We start from the raw sequence: 18,136 nt of genomic DNA on the forward strand, positions 1-18,136 counted from the left end.
AAGAGGAAAATAAAAAATCAAATTGGGAGAAAATGTATTAAAAACCTTGTAGGTGGATTCAAAGAGCAAGTGGATATAAGCACAACCAACAGATGCAAGACACTGGGGCTGGGGGATGAGGGCAAGTGCTGGGAGTAGGGGAGGCCGGCGGGAGGTCAGTGTTGGGGGTGGGGCGGGAAGAGACATATGTACCACTATTTGTAATACCTTAAACAATAAAATTAAAAAAAAAAAAAAAAAGAGCAAGTGGAGCCAGGGCTGGCTTGGTCAGGAAGGGAGTATTCAGTATACTTTGGACTGCATTTCTAAACAAGTCATAGGTGATGATTCGGTCCCAGGAGGAGATGTCTGAGGAGTTAAGGACATGCGTGGGAAGGCAAGCAAATGATAAGAGTGGACTGGCGTTTGAGGAGAAACATTTTCTAAACGGCCCTGAATGAGTTTAAATTCTATACATTGGGACATAGGTTGGGGTAGCAGGTTCTTGTGTGGAAACAAGAGGACAAAAACACAGGCAGCTCCAGGTAAGGTGGGCTTGAGAGGGAAGAGCATCAAGATGGGCCAGGGTGCTGCTGAGCAGATCCTGATGAAGGGACATCTTGGGGACCAACTGGGAACTGAGGAACAAAAAAGGTAAGTGTTTTCATAGGAAACATCCTGTACAATTGCAGGTGGGGGCGGGGGGAGGCAGAGGGCTCCCATTTGTGGGTGCAATGAGCTCACTCCTGAGCTCAGGGAAGATGATGTGTGTGTCATCCCAGATGAATGAGGCTGTCTTCTGCTTTTAGAAACCTTTGAAAGACATTCCACAACTTCTCTCTATAACTCATTTTGGCCTTGACTACGTCTTCCCATCCCCGACAACAATTTCTCACTTCAGAAGCACATTTTCCCCTCTAATACTTTCCTGAGTCAAGATGAAGAGTAAGGAGCTGTGGTCACATTGTCCTGTCGTGAATCCTTCACACACTTGAGGCCCATTCCCAATACATTCTCTGCTTCTCCTGTCCAGGAAAAATGGTGTTTTGTTTATTCAAAGTTTTCTCATGGGTTCTGTTCATTGTCTTTGTGGTTCTTGTCTAGTCTTTTTCTCAGGTGTTTCTCTGGTTGTGGGGTTTCAAACGGGGCAATCAAGAGAGGCAGGGAAGTGTAGTGCGAAGAGAGGAGGCTGTGGAGTCAGGAAGGCCAAGGTTTAAATAGCAGCTCCCCTGTTAACTAGTTATATGTTTTTGAGCAAGCTGCATAATCTCTGAAGCCTCAATTTTCTCATCTGTAAAATGGATCAATAATCTTTATTTCATACTTGGAGAGTTGTGCGAATTAAAAAGAATGTTCATGAAATTGGCATTCAGACTAACAACGGCTCCTAATGTTAGTCTGAGTGCTTATAAAAGTATACAGCTGCACAGTTCAGATGGCATTTATTCCTGCCTTTGATGGTCACATAAAACATAAACAGGTCTTTTTCAGATATAGCAAAACTATGTACAGGACTGGAAACTGCTAAGAGAATAAAAAAATATTTATTTACTCTCCACAAAAGTAAAGCTGCATAACATATCAAATTGCTATTTTGCTTGCAAAGGGACTTGAGTAATGATATTTTTAAAACTCTCATATTGACTAAACAAAATCATTGGGATTTTTTAAATTGGAAAAGACTAATAAAATTCCCACTGCAGATAAACTCACTCTGATCAGCTCCTTTATATTATTTTCCTTTAATAAGTTGTAAGTGCTGCTGTGTTAATCATATTTAAACCAGCGTATACAGTGTGATCTCAAGTAAATAAAATTGTGCAGTGAAAGTGTGGAAGAAAAATATGTTATAATGCTAATAGTGTTTATTTCCTGGGGGAGGGGCAATATGATTTGTTTTTCCACAGTAAGCCATAATTACTTATGTAAAGAAAAGTTGTTTATAGAATAGTAATACAACTTTATGAAAACATATTACTACAAATATTTATATCAAGTAAGCTGCACCAAAATGGTAATATTGGGTTTCTGAGCGATGGGGCTATGAGTTATTGTTTGTTTTTTTTCTTACTTTAACATTTCTGAACTTCACACAATTTAAAATGACATTGCAATATACTATCTAATCATACTATAGGATATATTATTAAATTATCTAATGTATGGTATTTTATTGAAAAATGTTATCAAGATAAATGAAGAAAAAATGCTATATATTGTTACATTGATGACTCATACCCTATGACCTATAGATATATCTGTCCCCCTTAGAGGATCACCAAATCCAGAGTTTTAAGCACCTTTGAATCATCTAACATGACTATTATTTGTAATAATATTAATAATAATAGCTAGCATTGATGTGCCAGGCCTCTGTAATAAGCATTTTAAATTGTTTCATTGGATCTTCAAAATAATTCTATGAGGTAAGGTTCCTGTGGTAGGCAAATTAATGTCCTGAAGATGTCCATGCTCTAATTCCTGAAACCTGTGTATATGAATATGTTAGGTTATATGGCAAAGGGCAATTAAGGTTGCAGATGGAATCTCAACTGGCCATCAGCTGAATTTGAGATGGGGAGATTATTCTGGATTACTTGAGTGAGTCCAACACAACACAAGAGTCCTTATTGGTGGAGGAGGACGGCAGAGAAAAGCATAGAAGAGGAATATAATGTGAGAAATACTTGACTGGCCATTGCTGGCTTTAAAGATGGGAGGGCCCACAAGCCAAGGAATGTGGGCAGCCTCTAGATGTAGGAAAAGGCAAGGAAATGGATTCTCCCCTAGAGCCTCCAGAAAGAAATGCAATCCTGATGATACCTTGATTTTAGTCCACTGAGACCTATTTCAGACTTCTGATCTGCAAAACTGTAAAATAATAAATGTGTATTTAATCTACTAAGTTTGTGGTAACTTGTTACAGCTGTAGGAAACTAAAATAGTATTATATTCCAATTTTATAGGTGAGCAGACTGAGTTTTGAAAGTTATTTGGTCAAGGTCACACATAATGGTTAGGGACAATCCCAACAATTGAATTCAAGTTGTCTGGTGATAGAACCTGCTCTCTTGGGCACTTGGCTCCACTAGAGCCCCAAAATGATTGTCCAGCATCTGCCTGAGCATGAATGTGGAACCCCTCCCCAATTCAAGTGCTCCCTGCACTTGAAGATATGGTATGTTGATCTTCTTTATTTGGGGCTCAAAGTGGTCTAATTAGATACTTTTCCATTGACTAGTCACACAAAATAACCTAATTTCTCCTTTATGAGAAACACTTAAAAATATCTGAGGCCAATAATCACTTCTCCCTAAGTCTTCTCTTCTTCGGGTGAAACAATCCCAAATTCAGCCCTTCCTTATAGGACATGGTTTCAAGTGCCAGGACTTTATCAACCTCTCCCTTCTGGAAAGCATCCAGACTGTCAACACCCATTTGAGGATCTGGCCAGCTCCTACCTTACTTTAAATTTGTGTACTTTGATTTTTTTTCCTTGAGGTTATCATGTTGACCTTAACTCTTCTGAGCTTTATTCTATACTACACCTTGAGCTCTTTGGTGGGAATATTTCTAGAGCTCAATCAATAAATAAATACTGATAACTTTGGATTATCTGGCCTAAAAGACTTGAAAACACGCTTGTTTTCAAGTTCCTTCTGATTTTATCACAAACTGATTCCACGCTGTTGACATGAATCAGACCTTTCTTCTTCTAGCCTGGCAGGGGTTAGAAGAAAAGGCCTGGTAAGCTTCAGCAAGGAATTGTTTTGGTGAACCTGTAACTTTATAGGGAACCCTGAGATATCATAGATGGCTTGTGTGTACCGGTCTGAGAAGTTGTGCTGTACATTCCAACATGGATGGGTGAGCCAGGAGTAAAATGAAGGAAATGTTAAGAGTCCATGTGATTTCATAATATTATTTAAAATATTGCGGCTCTGCCGAAACCGGTTTGGCTCAGTGGATAGAGCGTCGGCCTGCGGACTCAAGGGTCCCAGGTTCGATTCTGGTCAGGGGCATGTACCTTGGTTGCGGGCACATCCCCAGTAGGGGGTGTGCAGGAGGCAGCTGATCGATGTTTCGCTCTCATCGATGTTTCTAACTCTCTATCTCTCTCTCTTCCTCTCTGTAAAAAATCAATAAAAATATATTAAAAAAACAAAAATAAAATATTGCGGCTCTTTAGGGCAGAGAGATGCACAAAAACATTAATAACAGCTTCCTAAAATCGTTGACCATCCATGGTTTTAAATGATCCATGTTGCTGTTCCCTCATTTATAGTCATCCCTCAAAAAATAGAAGGATGACTATAAACAAATAAGATAGCCCTCAAACAAACGAACAAACAAACAAAAAGCGAAAACAAAACACCCTGGTCTTCTATGATTGCATAATGATGAATGTTTGGTGATAAAAATACAAACCCATATATCATTAATTTTATTTTTCATCTCTCTAAGAAGGGGTAGGGAGGGTGGAAGATAAAACATTTTTGTGGGCTATAAACACTCAAGTAATTAAATAAGTTTCTCTGTCAGAACTGACTTGAAGAGTCAAAGGTCATTGAACACAGCATAAGGTTTGCATTTCCTTTATAAATAACTACAGGTGTAAGAATAGAAATAGAAAATGCCACAATCAATTTCATTTGGGGCTTTTCTGAATCCAAAATACTTGAAAAAAAAACACAGTTTGCTATTTAGAGGGAAAAAGGTGCAGACAATTTGGACCTCTGAGCCCCTAGTGCTGGTGTCTTGTGGGTGCTGAATACCAGATGAGAAGGAAAGCCCAATTCAGGGTACAGGATAAAGACTCCAACAGTGAGGATTTTAACCCTGCTATGTCTACTGCATTTGTACCTTCCTGCTTTGGGAAAGTCAAATACCTGGGCTGTAACATCAGGCTATCTCACAGGGCTCCTGGAAAGAATAACTTAGAATGGTCCAGTTGGCATGGCTCAGTAGTTGAGCATCGATTTATGAACAAGGAGGTCACGGTTTGATTCCCAGTCAGGGTACATGCCCAGGTTGTGGGCTCAAACCCAAGTGTGAGGCGTGCAGGAGGTAGCCAATCTACAATTCTCTCTCATTATTGATGTTTCTATCTCTCTCTTCCTCTCAGTTCCTCTCTGAAATCAATAAAAAGAATGTATATATTTTAAAAAGAATAACTTATAATGGTTTCATTTTTAGATAAAAAAGAAAACCTTATATAAGTGGTGATACACTTTATGTTTGTGACTGCAGAGCATACTGTAGGTATTCAAGAGAGGAGCCCCTCCCCCCTTTTTTTTTCTAGAATTGTATGGTTTGAGCTTTGTTGGCTTTTATTTTTCCTCCCACAGAACATCTCTGTGTTCATCTAAAGTGGGAAAAGAAGAGCTTGATGGTGAGGGGACAGTGAGCATCAATGAAGAAAGGGTAGTCAAAGGTCAGGTGTCCGACCGCCCTGGACCACCCACCTACCCAGTAACTGTGCACTCCAAGGCCCCAGCTGGTAAGCCCTAAGTATCCATGGAGCACATGGCACCCTTAATGCAACTCCTACCCTTTACTCACTCTCACCCTGTTCCTCCAGTTATCATGTCATCTAGGGTCTGTGACTCCTACCTTGATCTAGCCTAGACTTGGCATTTGGATTTAAAGTCTCTGGTATTCATAATTATGCCTCTTGGACACCCATGGAGTCAGTGGAGGGGGTTTTCTCTACATCATCAGCGCTACAGAATTCAACCCAATCCTGACTGGCTCATTGGTGCCAGCCTCCCAACCCCTGGAGAGGGATTTTGACAGATTCAATGTATCACAGTTGGAGTCTCCTCCAACTTTCAGTTGTCCTTCAGTGTTTTAGTTTGAGGGCCATGCCAATGCAGCAACGATCCTATGATAATGAATCCCACTCCATCAGAAAAGCCTTTTATTGACAATACTTCACTGGCAATTTAAGTCAATGCTTTCCTCATGCTTGCCATTCAACAATATTAAACAGCAAATGTTTATTGAGAACCTACTGTGTGTCATGAACTTACACATTATCTCATTACATACTTATAGCAACCTTGTAAGATTTTTCAGGGGAGGAAGCAAAGGATTAAAGAGATTAAGTAACTTGCCCGAGGTCACATAGCTAGTAAGCTGCAGAGCCAAGTTTTGATGCCAACTTAGACCATACCCTGCTACCTCATTCTATAAATATCTATTAAGAGCTTAGTTATTTTCAAGATGTATTTCCAACCTTTAAGAATTCAGATTACATTAGGGCTTGTGGGGACCCTTCATCAGCTACTCCATGGCCCTGGCTCCAAGAAAGCTAACACTCTAGAGCCTGTTAATTACCCAAGAGCTTTTGGGAAAGGCGGTCAGCTTCTGGTAGGAATGAAGTACTGTTTCGGTCCCTTTGAAGGGCCTAACAGGAAATATCTTGCTTCAGCCTAAACTGCTGAGGGACATATTCAAGTGGATGGCACTCAACAGGTTTGGAATAACACATTCCTCAAGTGCTCTGAGTTTCTGACCAACAACAACAAAAAATTCTATAGTTGGATTTCTCTTTCCAAACATTCACTAACAGTGATATTGGAATTAGGTAGCTTCTATATTTGTGTATATTCCATATATATAAAAATCTTCATGGAGAGTCCATCCAGAAACTTCATGGAGGACTGGCTCTTGGATATCTGGAAGACTTGTGACATCCTCAGCTCATCCGTGAATACTGACCACTTCCTGTTTGAGGGGCTGATAACCCTCCCCTAGGTGAAACCCTCTTCCCACCATTCTTTTACCTTCATTGAAAGCTCCACACTCTGTGAGTCTTGGCAAATGTGTCTTTTTATTAATGCTTCTCTCCTTGCCAGGGCCAGTTCATGGGTGTGAGATCTGTATGGTCTCACAGGGCCCCACCCTTAGGAGGACCCTGGGCTTGATTTGATGTTCTGCTGTCACCAACTTGAAATTCTTAATAATTTTTTAACATGGGGCCCTACATTCTACACTGAGCCACAAAATCATGTGGTTGGTCCTGCTCCTTGCTAGGGAGAAGAGTCATAATGCACAAGTTAAGAGTAGGTGGTATACCTGTGGTCCCTATTTACACTCAACAGCATTTCCTCATAAAGACAATCAATAATAATGGATGGAGATGGGAAGAGTTCCAACCTCCTTAGTTTCAGTTTCTTCATCTCTGAAATGGGGACAGTAGCACTTACTGCATGTTATTGTGAGCCCTGAGTGAGGTCAGGTATAATAAATTCCCATCAGAATGTTGGATATATATATAATAGGCGCTTGCCATGAAAGACAGAAGGCATAGTAAACTGGGTTTGCCCCCTGGAGTTAGGAGCTGGGTTAGACTTGTTGTGGTGATTATTTCACAATATTGAATCACTATGTTGTACATCTAAAATTAACATAAGGTTATATGTCAATTATATTTCAGCTAAAAAAAAAAAAAAAAGAATCAAATCAGCCCTACTGCTTAAAAAGTTGTATGACCTCAGCTAGATGATTTGGCTTTTCCAGCCTTAATTCCTTTATTTATAAAATAGAAACGCTAACATTTACCTTGTAGGACTGTATTGGGATTTAAATAATCTAATGTAGTTTAAAAGCTGAGTGTATCACCTGGTACCTAGTAGGACCTCAAAAAACAACAGTTCCTAGTTTGGTTCCCTTGTAACTCTATTTCTGCACTGATACTATACAACTTCCTATAGACTATATTACCTACTAAATGTAATATTGCATGTGAAAATAATTTTGTAAAAAATAATTGAGAATTATTTTTCTTTCTTTGCTAGACTATGAATTCCTTGAAGGCAGGGACCATGTCTTACTTACCCTTGTATCCTAGAACACTTTCTAATGTGTTAAATCTCAGTTGTATTAAGTGTTTCTTCTATGGTTTATGCCAATAATGAGATGATAATTTTCATAACATTCCTAAATTAGCAATTAATATTTAATCTGTCAATGATTAGAAGTAGAATATATCCAAAATATATTCTCTGCCATCAAAGGCCTTTTCCCCCTTGACTATTACACTTAGCTCATCTTTTGCACCCGTGGATCTGATTTTTGCTCCATTAACAGTGCAATTCCACCAGGGAACATAGCTTAGTTCTGTGCAACCAACCACCTTCCCTGGCAACAACCTGTGTAGAGAGGCCATCAGGGGAAGACCTTATTGAAACCCCAAGAGTTGATGCTTGTTAGGATTCAAAGAGGCCTCAGAACTATAACTTTTAACCATTTGAGGGTTATGGATCCCTCCAAGAACCTTCTGATAGTCTCTCCAGAAAAATATATTCAATATCTTACATACAATGTCAAAGTGTCCTCAGAGCTTCCACAGCACTTGTACCTCAGGTTAAGGATTCTTGTTACAGTAGCCTTGAAAACTCAATGAGCTTTGGGAAAAACTGAAGTTTCCTGATAAATTCAGCCCTGACTAGTCACAGTCCCATGTTCAAAACAAAACAAACAGTTATAACTCCCTAGATTAACCTCAGGGTTATCCCTGAGGACCCAGTCCTGAGCATTAATGGTAAGGGCAGCTAGCCAACCAGCGACTACTCTTTGGGAAACCTAAATTCAGCTGAGTAAAATGAAGTCTTGTTTGATAATATTGTTTACGTTTCCAAATCCCGATATTGATATCAAGCTTTCTTCCTATCCCTTGTGGCCTTTCCTAAGTTTAGCTGCTGGTGTAATGGGGTAACCATGGCAACAACCACCTGCCTATTTAAAACTATCTCCAAAGCTAAATAAGGAAGCCTTGAGAAAATGGCTGCTTGCCTGCCTCGCAGTGGACAAATCGGGCACTCCTGGGTACGTTTAAAGTGAACCAGAAGGGGTTCTCAAGAAGCAGCACGGACTCAAAGCTCGTAATAGAAAGTGTTCTGGGACCTTGTGAAACAGGGCCTACCTCTACTACAATGTCTTCACATATTAGCAGGCACATGGATTGACATGCAAATCCCCATGCCTGTCATTCTAGGTGATCACACTACCTTGACCTCAATCAGGTGAAAGGCGAGGCATGTACCTAACTAGGAAGGAAAAACAGTCATTCAGAGAGCAGTGAATTTGTTCATACTTTGCATTGAAATGCACAATTATAACATTTTCTGACAGAGGTATCTTTCTCGTTGTGTTCAACCATGTGAGTGATTGATGTTTGCTCTCTTTATGTCATATGTTGACCTATGGATTTTTGGAATATAGAGGCATGTCTCCCTCCCTGTGCTTCCTTGCTTTCTACCAGCTACAGAGGTTACACTTTTTCCCGAGCCAAGAGACCACACGACTGATCACACTGCACAGCTCGCTCTTCCCCAAACATGCCGCATTCTTGTATTTCTTGGTATCTATGTGAACGTTGAGCTGCGTCTCCTTGGGTTGTCCCTCTCTTTTTTGTTAACTTAGAAAACACACACTTTTCTGTGTCTTGGTTTGGGCATCTCTGTTGTTGGAAAGCCCTCCACACCAAGTTCTATGCCCTTGCTTTGTGCTCCCATAGGTCACCTGGATTCACACCATTTAATACTAAACTCATGAATATCTGCCTTCTAGTCTGTCTCCACCACAGGACTGAGAGCCCCTCCTCCCTCACATGTTTATTCCAAAAGACTTCTGGAACAGCACCTGGAATGTGATATATTTTCAATGGATGAATGAATAAACTGAAGCCCCATGGACTTCACAAGCATGTGGCATCCTAACAAGCATGTGTGCATGAGTATGTATAAAGGTACCTGCATAAGAGGACCATAAAAGTTTGGAGCGGATGGAAGAGAAGTACTTTTAAAAAAAGTGATTTTGTATATATATGAGAGTGGAAAAGATTGTGAGAAGACAGTCATCTGATCTGTAAGTCTGTGACTATAATAGGAGTCAGAGCTGAAAATATACCTGTTGATAGTGTTTTGTGAATGTGCACGATCTGTGTATGTGAAGGCAACGGAATGTGCCTGGGACAGAATACACACCCTAAGGAGATTAGTTCAGCTACTATTAGATGCCACACATTAATTTTCCTGATGCTGAAGTAGCTTCCTTATGTTCAGTTTCTGATCTCTAAAAAGACTTTCTTCTTTCTGGCTAACTTCCCAGACTGTGGGGTCAGGGGGAAGGAGTAGGAATGAAAATGATGGAGCTTTTCAGGAATGGGCGTTAAAGGAATGTCTTCAGATAACACCAGACCACTGCATTAAAGAGAACCCTGAGGGCTAAACTCAGCCCATCAAGCTCAGTGTGAGTCCTTCTTCCCCACCTGTCTGAGGGTAGAGTGGGGCCCAGAGGTCATCTTGAAATGGTACAACAAAGAGGGAAGAGAAATGATGGAAATTAACGTGAAGAAAAAAAGAAAGAAGGGAAAAAGGTAATTTATCAATCCCAGGAATAACTATATGCCAGTCACCACTCACTTCTTGAAAATCCCTCCCGCCAGCAAGGAGGGTTTGCTTTTATTTGCAAATGGTATTTGCAAATGATCTTTTTTTTTTTTTCCCCTTTCTCTTTTCATTTTTGGACCCCTAACTCAGGGTGTGAAGGCTGGGGCTGGGATCTGGTGGGCTCCGGTCCCGCGCCCTCTGCAGGGCCCCCCTCTGCTGCCCTCTGCTGGCGGGGGAGGTGGAGGCGACGCCCTCTCCGAAGCCGAGAGCTGCCGCCCCCTCGCCTTTAAGACAGAGAAGCTGAGGCCTCTGCCCGCCCCTCGCCTGTCCCCCTCTCCAGAGGAATCGTGGCGGCTAGGGGTGGCACATTTTGAGGAAGCGGCCGGCCGAGCCCCAGGAGGCTTCCACTTAGCCAAGGACAGCCTCCACTCCTCACGGCCGGCGCATCACTCCCTTCCTCCCTCACCCCACCGCACCCCACCCCGCCCCATTCCTCCCTCCGCGCATCATCCGCTGGGAGGGGGCAGGAGGCTAGGCTGCCGCAGGTCTCTGACATTGTTTTCTGCTTGGAAATGGAACCCCTCCTTCCGGCAACGTGGCAGGAAAGTGAAGTCCCTGGGCAGCCGGGCCAAGAACCCCTCGGCGAGAGCAGGTGGAGGCCTCGGACTGGACCGCGGCTCCGCTCGGGGCGGGGCTAGGGCGGCGCTGCAGCCCAAGGGCCCTCTTACCTGCTGTTGAATTTTTCGGGGTGTTTCTCTCTCATCACGTGGAATCTGTGTGCAATGGAAGCATCCTGAAAGGGAAAGAGACAGAAAGCAGATCGCTGGTTAGTGGTCATGACGGTACGAGGTGGAAGGAAGGGAAGCACAGGCTCTCACGGAAATCCCCCAACTTTTGGGAAGAACAGCAGGTCCCAGGGTTGGGGGTAGTGCCCCCCCCCCCGCCCCCATGCGTGTAGGCTCCTTGCAGTATTCCCCTCTACCCAGCCGTAGTTCAGGGTGAGCGAAGGGGACAGCCACTGCCCTTTGAGAAGAGAGAGGGGGTCTGGGTCTGTGAGCAGTGAGAATGCCGAAGCTGGCGTGTGCGTGCGTGTGTGTGTGTGTGTGTGTGTGTGTGTGTGTGTGTACTGAGGGCGAGCCTTTGGAAATATCTTGCCATATCTTTTAAAACAATACTTTTTATTCCAGAATATTTTAAGACTCACAAGAAGTTGCAAAAATAGTACAGTGAGTTCCTGTGTCCCTTCCCCCCAGCTTCCCCCAGTGATAACTTCTTACATAACTATCATGCATTATCAAAACCAGAAAACTGACGGTGGCAGATGCTCTGATATATTAACTCTTAACCACCCCTCATAGTAGAAATAATTGTAGCATTGGGTAACATGCTTAATAGATTTTTAAAAAAATCTGTTTAAACTTCTGGCTTCTGCTTCTTGATCGCTCCTGGAAGCAGCCCGCCCCAAGGTCAGTAAGAGTCAGAAGTGCCATTCTATGGGCACTTTGCTGCCCTCCTCTCAGCACATCCCTTTGCTGCCATCCTGGCCACCTTCTCCTCAGAATTCACAGAGAGGATGGCTCGCATGGCACATGCTGCTGGGCTCTCCATCCTCGGGTCAGAACTTCTTAGGCCCGAGTCCAACCTGGAGCCCACACTGCATCTCGTGTTGTCATGGTTGTTCCAGCATCTAGATACTGTCCCTAGTGTATCTCTAGTACCAACCCTGAGCTTCAGACCTGAAAATGAACTCATCTTTCCTCCTGGGGCCTTGGTCTTCCACCCTTGTTAATAGTCTGGTTTTTCCAGCAGAAGACTTCATAACACCCCCCTACCCCCTCAGCCCCATGGCACACGCCAGCACTTTAGGTGCAGTTGATGGACTACAAAATATATGAGTTAATTTAGCTGGAGTTGGAGGAGTGACCAAAAACAAGAGAGCTGATTCAGATTTGTTCAGGGGGAAAATACAGAAACTCATTTACTGTAATATGTGGCTAAAAGAGAACTGAAATTTCATACAGTGGATTTTCAGCTAGTGTATATTAATTCCGGCTCTTAATATAGAAACTCTACAAATTTTTTCCCTGAAAATTTTTTTTTTTAACATAAGGAGGTATAGTGCAGTGAAGAGGCATTTTTTGAGCATGTTCTGTGTGTGGTGAGTAAAATACGATTAATGGTGGGGATCGGAAGTCTAGAAGCTAGTGAGGGGGCCAAGAGGAGCTTTTGCGATCTTTACACTTGGCAGAGGAGTGAAGCCAGCTAGCAGCCCACTACTGAAAGGGAAAGTCAAGGATATGGCCTTATTTTGTGTTGGCAAACACTCCTTGCTGAAATCATGTTTTAAAAATGTTACGTTGAAACTAGGTATTGATTTAGTTTTTGGTTTAAGACACATCAGGAGTTGAAGGTCTTGGTTAGGCAGGCACCCAGTGGACACACAGTGGGAGATGGGCAAGCCCCTAGAGGCCTCTGTCCCCTGGGCCTGTGCAGCCTGCTCAGCTCTCCTGCAGCTGCGCTTCATGCTGATAGACTGCGCACCCACCCTCTCCCTGAGCAAGTTTCAGTGAACACTCTGAACCAAATTCACTGACATCTGTCAAATGCTTCTCTAGAATTCAAGAACATATCCCATCTGCTTGTGTTCCTTTGAAGCACCAATTTTCTTCTGTCGGAAAAAAAGGAAAAGAAAAAAGCAATCACGTGTTGCCTGGCATGATTTGTACTCCATGATTCCCTGCCCCCAATGCTGCTGCGACTGGCTTCTGGCCTTTTTATTCTCTGGGACATGTGCACAGACCCCTCCCACTGTGTAGTTCCGATTATCCTTGGTTTTTCATAACTAGGTTTTGCAAAACTTCTTTTTCACAAAGACCAGCTTTTACAACATTATTAGTCAAGCATGTGGGCCCTAATTTGACAGTGTAATCCCTTGGTAAATGCACAAAGTGGCAAAGGAGAGCTGAGCAGTTCCTTTGCTGTTCAGTCTCGAAAAGGCAATGCAGGCCAAGGCTCTGATCATGTTTCCCTACCGGGGGGTCAAAAAGAGAGTGAAGATTCACTTTTATCCTCAGTTGAGCTTCTCTCTTTGAGCTGGCTGTCCTTACACTCAGTCGTGATTTCATTTAAATTTTGGAAACAAGTGCTAAACGGGTTCAAACCCCTTTTTGGTATTTACTACAGCAAAAGGAGAAGTCTGTTCTGAAGGGAGTGGGTGGTAGACGGGAATTGCAAGCCTGTGAATGTGATGATGACATTTCTGATGGCCTCACTCTCTGGGGTGCTTTCTATGAAGTGTGGGGTAAAGACAAGATGACGGCGGTGAGGACATGTGGCTACTCTTTCTTGAACTAAAACTCCAATAGCACAGTTGGACAAAATATTTTTGTACCCCTTCCAAATCTAAGCAGCAGTGTTTGAACTCTGAAATGCTGGGATGTCTAGGCCAGTGATGTCCAATAGAAATAAATTTAAAATTTTTTCTAGTAGCCACATTAAAAAAGTGAAAGGAGAGGAAATTAACTTTAATAATATAATTTAATTAACAAATGCTATCCTTATAACATGTAATTAATATAAATGTTATAGCGATATTTAAAATTCTTTCATTCATATCACATTTTTGAAATTCAGTCTGTATTTTATACTTACAGTATCTCTCAATTTAGATTAGTCCAATTTCAAGTACACAATAGCCATGTGTGGCTAATGGCTACTATATTGGACAATGCATTTCTAAACCAATTTGACAACTTATGGAGATAAAAAGAAAGGAGACAAAAAAACAACAACAAACCACACACACGGATTATTTGAAGTTTGGATTGTTCTGAAAAATTCTGGCAGATTGGGGGATTAAAAAGAGTGGCGAACTCTTGTCCAAGACACCTTTCAGTGAGTCCCATTGTTTTAGTACCTTCGTGGCTCTCACAGGTGACAGACAAAAACCTGAGGCTAAGGGAGTCCAAAGATGGAGGGACAATGATGATTTTTAAAAAATATGAATTCCCTAATGGGTAGGAGGTGTACCATTGTGGAAACTTGGCTGGTGACGTCTGATAAATCCAGTCTGTAAGGTGGAGAACGGCACATGGGTTAGTGTGATGACTGGGGCATCTCCTTGCCCTCTGGGGCCCCCCAGCATCAGAAATAGATCTCATTGAATCAAGGGATTAGCTGTTCACTCATCCTGGAAGGCTCAGTGACAGCAGAGCCTTTGAGGCGTTCAGAGCTACACATGCCCCAGGAATTATTTCAGTCCCAAACTTCCTGTCACTGATACCTGGCCATCCTGACATTTCTGCCAATCCAAAAATAAAGAGCAGAGACAAGAAGGCCAGAGAAGTCAGAGGAAGTAGCGTCCTGAATGACTGTGTTTAAAATCTCCTGCCAATGGATGTTATCAGAGGGACTGAGAAGGCCAACTATCTCCACGCTTCACCAATGGGAGCTGGCATGTATGTGGGTGATGGGAATGCGGTGACCATGAGGCCATAGTCACTCCTTGCTTAGGCCAGGAGTGCTTCCCCAGTCCCTCCATCTATTAAATGGGTTGTATGGTAACAAGGGGGCCAGTGAACCGTCAGGGCAAGTTCTTTACCACCTATGGGCTCCACAGCAGCGGTCATTGTCATCACCTTTGTAAGTGTAAGGCAGCAGACATTTGATATCAACAGGTATTCCAAGTCCTTCAAAAGAGCCGAAGAATTTGAACGGCTCTCTTTGCCAAAGGAGTCCAACTCTAATCATCATAGGAAGTAAAACCGTGGGTTGGTTTACATACCTACTTCTCGTCTTACAAAGTTTGGGAAGTCAAACAGGGAGCAAGAGCTTCTGCAAATGTCAGGCCCAGATTCTGTTAGGGTTGTGTGTTGGCTACTTGTTTTCTCAAGAATTTCCCTTTCCAGTTTTTAAAGAGCGAGCACACAAACCCTGCAAACATTTTATTGCAAGAAGGCTAACGGCACACCAAGGAGATAAAAAACAGCCCTGGTTCCTCACTGCTTTGCAATAAAATATTAAATATGCACAAGCTAAAGATGTTTGGAGGGATTATAAGAAAAGATGCTGTGAAGTTCTTCATAATTTGAAGGATGAACAGATTGGATTATTGTAAGTCAGCCCAGGGCAAATAAATAGCTTGACCACAGAGTGTGATGGAGAATCTGTTTGCATGCATTTCCTTGGGGGACAATTAGCTGGCTTCTTCCCTTCCGTCCCAGTTTATTTGCAATAATGAATTAAAACCATGATCAGTGTTGGCTCTGGGGATTAGGTTTGGTTATCTAGTTGAGGGGAGGTTGTCTATTCTCTTTTATTGTGTCCATCCATTTGGTTAGCTAATACTGAGTGAGTGCCCCCCTCCCCCTTTTGCATATGGCACTGTGTAGAGACAGGCAGAGGGTATTTTTGGCAACTAGAGCTTGGGTGTGTTAAGAGGGAAGATTTGGGGTTGAAGGCAGGTCACTTGTCCTGTGGCTCAGCTCTCACTTCTGGCTAGATGCTTATAGGTACTGGTTTTCTCCGCCTGTCTTTTCTCTCCTTTATTTCAGTTCTGGTTTCTGCTCCTTAAAGAACTACTTCCTTTGATCATTCTCTGCTTAATGAATAGTCTTCACTCACTGAAGACTTCATAGGGACCATTTACATCAGCATTCTCTCAGGGGCTTGTTAAAAATACAAATTTCCAGACTTTGTCCAGACCAACTGAATCATTGTAAGGAAGTAAAACTGTGGGTTGGAGTGGAATCAGGATCTGTCAGGGAGTAGAATTTGCATTTCTGACAAGGGACATAGGTGAGTCAGCACACACTAAATTTTTAAGCATCTCCATCCCCCCACCCAAATGCTGCTGGTTTGGTGGCATGAAGACAGAGGGGTTTGTGCAGAGGCTGCAGGGCTCATGGTTCACAGCTCAGTGGGCTCTGGATCCAGGCAGTAGTGGCTCCTGGCTCCAGCACTCTGTATCTTTCTAAGCTGTAGCTCCTTCTTACAAAATACAAAAGAATAATGACAATATTTACCAACAGGAAAACTATGCCTGGTGTGCAGTAACCCAATAAATGTTAGCAAGTTATATTCTAGTTGTTATAGGCAAAAGACTTGAGTTTTTGTGAAAAGGTAATGATGGGAAGCCCCCCTGGATGCCAAATATGCCAGTCATGTCTGATTTGTAGGGGGTGAAGATTGCATGTTCCCATTGCGGGAAGTGGAGCCTAAGCAGGTGATCCGAAAAGGAAAGGGGCCTTTGAGCCAAGAAGAGGAGGGAGGAGTCTACCAAGGTCACTGGAGAGGAGTGCTGGAAAAGGCTTAGGGAATGATGTCTCCCCCATTTGAGACCAAGGGAGCTGGGGAGATAAACAAGAACAGGGCACAGAGACCCCTGAATTTACTCCTGGTCCAACACCTCCATCCTCTCAGAACCTGATTGTGGGTCCAGCAATGCCTCTCTGCTGTTTTAGTAGTAGGAAAAGAGTGCTGGATTAGGAGTCAACAAATGAAGGCAAATCCCTTAATTTGTCTCTGTTTCCTCACCTGTGAAATGGAGATAATACTGCCATTCAGTGCAGTCATAAGAATCAAGAAAATTTTTGTAATTATGGAAAATTATAAATTCTATAAATCTAAGGCATTATTATTATTAGCAGCAATCCTTTCTGCTTCCATGGTTCTCTTTCTACCCTTCTTATTAAAAAACAAAATCTTTTCCTTAAACCTGCTCTTGCACAATATCTTTATCATTTCCTCTTCTCTCTCTCTTTTTTTAACCACCAAAATATTGTCAAAAGAGGCACAGGTGAGGATGGTTGAGGAGTGCAGATATCACACATTTGGGGTCTGGAGGGACTCAAATACACATGGAGCTGGACAGCATAATTCCAAGACAGGGACCCTGAGGAACGAGCCTGGCTTCAGAACGAGGCACAGCATGTCTGTGCTAGCTCTGCCCTTTCCTGGTCCAGTGTCCTGAGGCCTCGCCTGTAAAATAGGGACAGTGGGGACAGGATACCTGCAGGATTGCTCTGAGGACTAGAATACATAAAGTCTGGCACGGTGGAGAGCACGCAGTAGGAGCTCAGTAAACGCTACTGTCTTTGTTGCACCTGCCTCCCAAACCCCAGCTCTATTTTTGGCAGTGTTGGATCCGTTTTCTCTCCCATCCTGTCCCCAGCAGTTGGGGAAGCAGTGTCCACCCCATCCTCTTTGGATCAGAAGTTGAGTTAATCAACACAGTGTAACTGCGCTGCATTAGATGTGCTGGAGGCTGCAGGGAGAAAGAGGAATGTGGCACTACCTGTGTGTGTGTGTGTGTGTGTGTGTGTGTGTGTGTGTGTGTGTGTTGGCAGAGCGGGGAAGAGATGGGCATGCTCAACCAAGTCCTTCAACCTAATGCAGCGAGTGCACTGATGGGATAAGTACAGAGGCTGTGGGAGCACCAAGGAGGAGCACAGAGCTCAGCCGGAGGGGTGAGCCAGGGGAGAAGCCACAGAGATTTATGAGCACTTGGAACGTGGGGAATGGGGCTGAGATGAGGGGAGAAAACAGGAGAGAAGGAATTCTGAGAGCTAAGCCAGTCAAGCCGCTTGGACCCACACAGTCCTCCCTGGAAGACAGAGTTACATCTCTGGAAGCTTGTGTGAGAGTCTCCTGACCTCATGCCCCTTGGTTATTTTTTGGTGTCGCTTTTCTTTAACTGCTTCAAATTATCCAAAGGGTAAATATGTCTTTTGAAAAATGTCCTTTCTTTTCTTCGGTTAGTT

At 42.9% G+C, this 18,136-nt stretch overlaps 1 protein-coding gene across 5 annotated transcripts in view; it reads right to left on the bottom strand.

Annotated features, from left to right (window-relative positions):
* DGKG (diacylglycerol kinase gamma) overlaps positions 1-18,136 on the bottom strand; it is a 160,000-nt gene that overhangs the window by 73,680 nt on the left and 68,184 nt on the right. For all 5 annotated transcript variants that reach the window (XM_008157567.3, XM_054711440.1, XM_008157566.3 and 2 more), the window contains one exon: positions 11,105-11,169. In XM_008157567.3, the coding sequence (XP_008155789.2) occupies positions 11,105-11,169 (65 nt within the window). The remainder of the gene's footprint in view (positions 1-11,104; positions 11,170-18,136) is intronic.

The sequence above is a fragment of the Eptesicus fuscus genome, chromosome 3 (genome assembly GCF_027574615.1).
Source record: "Eptesicus fuscus isolate TK198812 chromosome 3, DD_ASM_mEF_20220401, whole genome shotgun sequence".
NCBI lineage: Eukaryota > Metazoa > Chordata > Mammalia > Chiroptera > Vespertilionidae > Eptesicus > Eptesicus fuscus.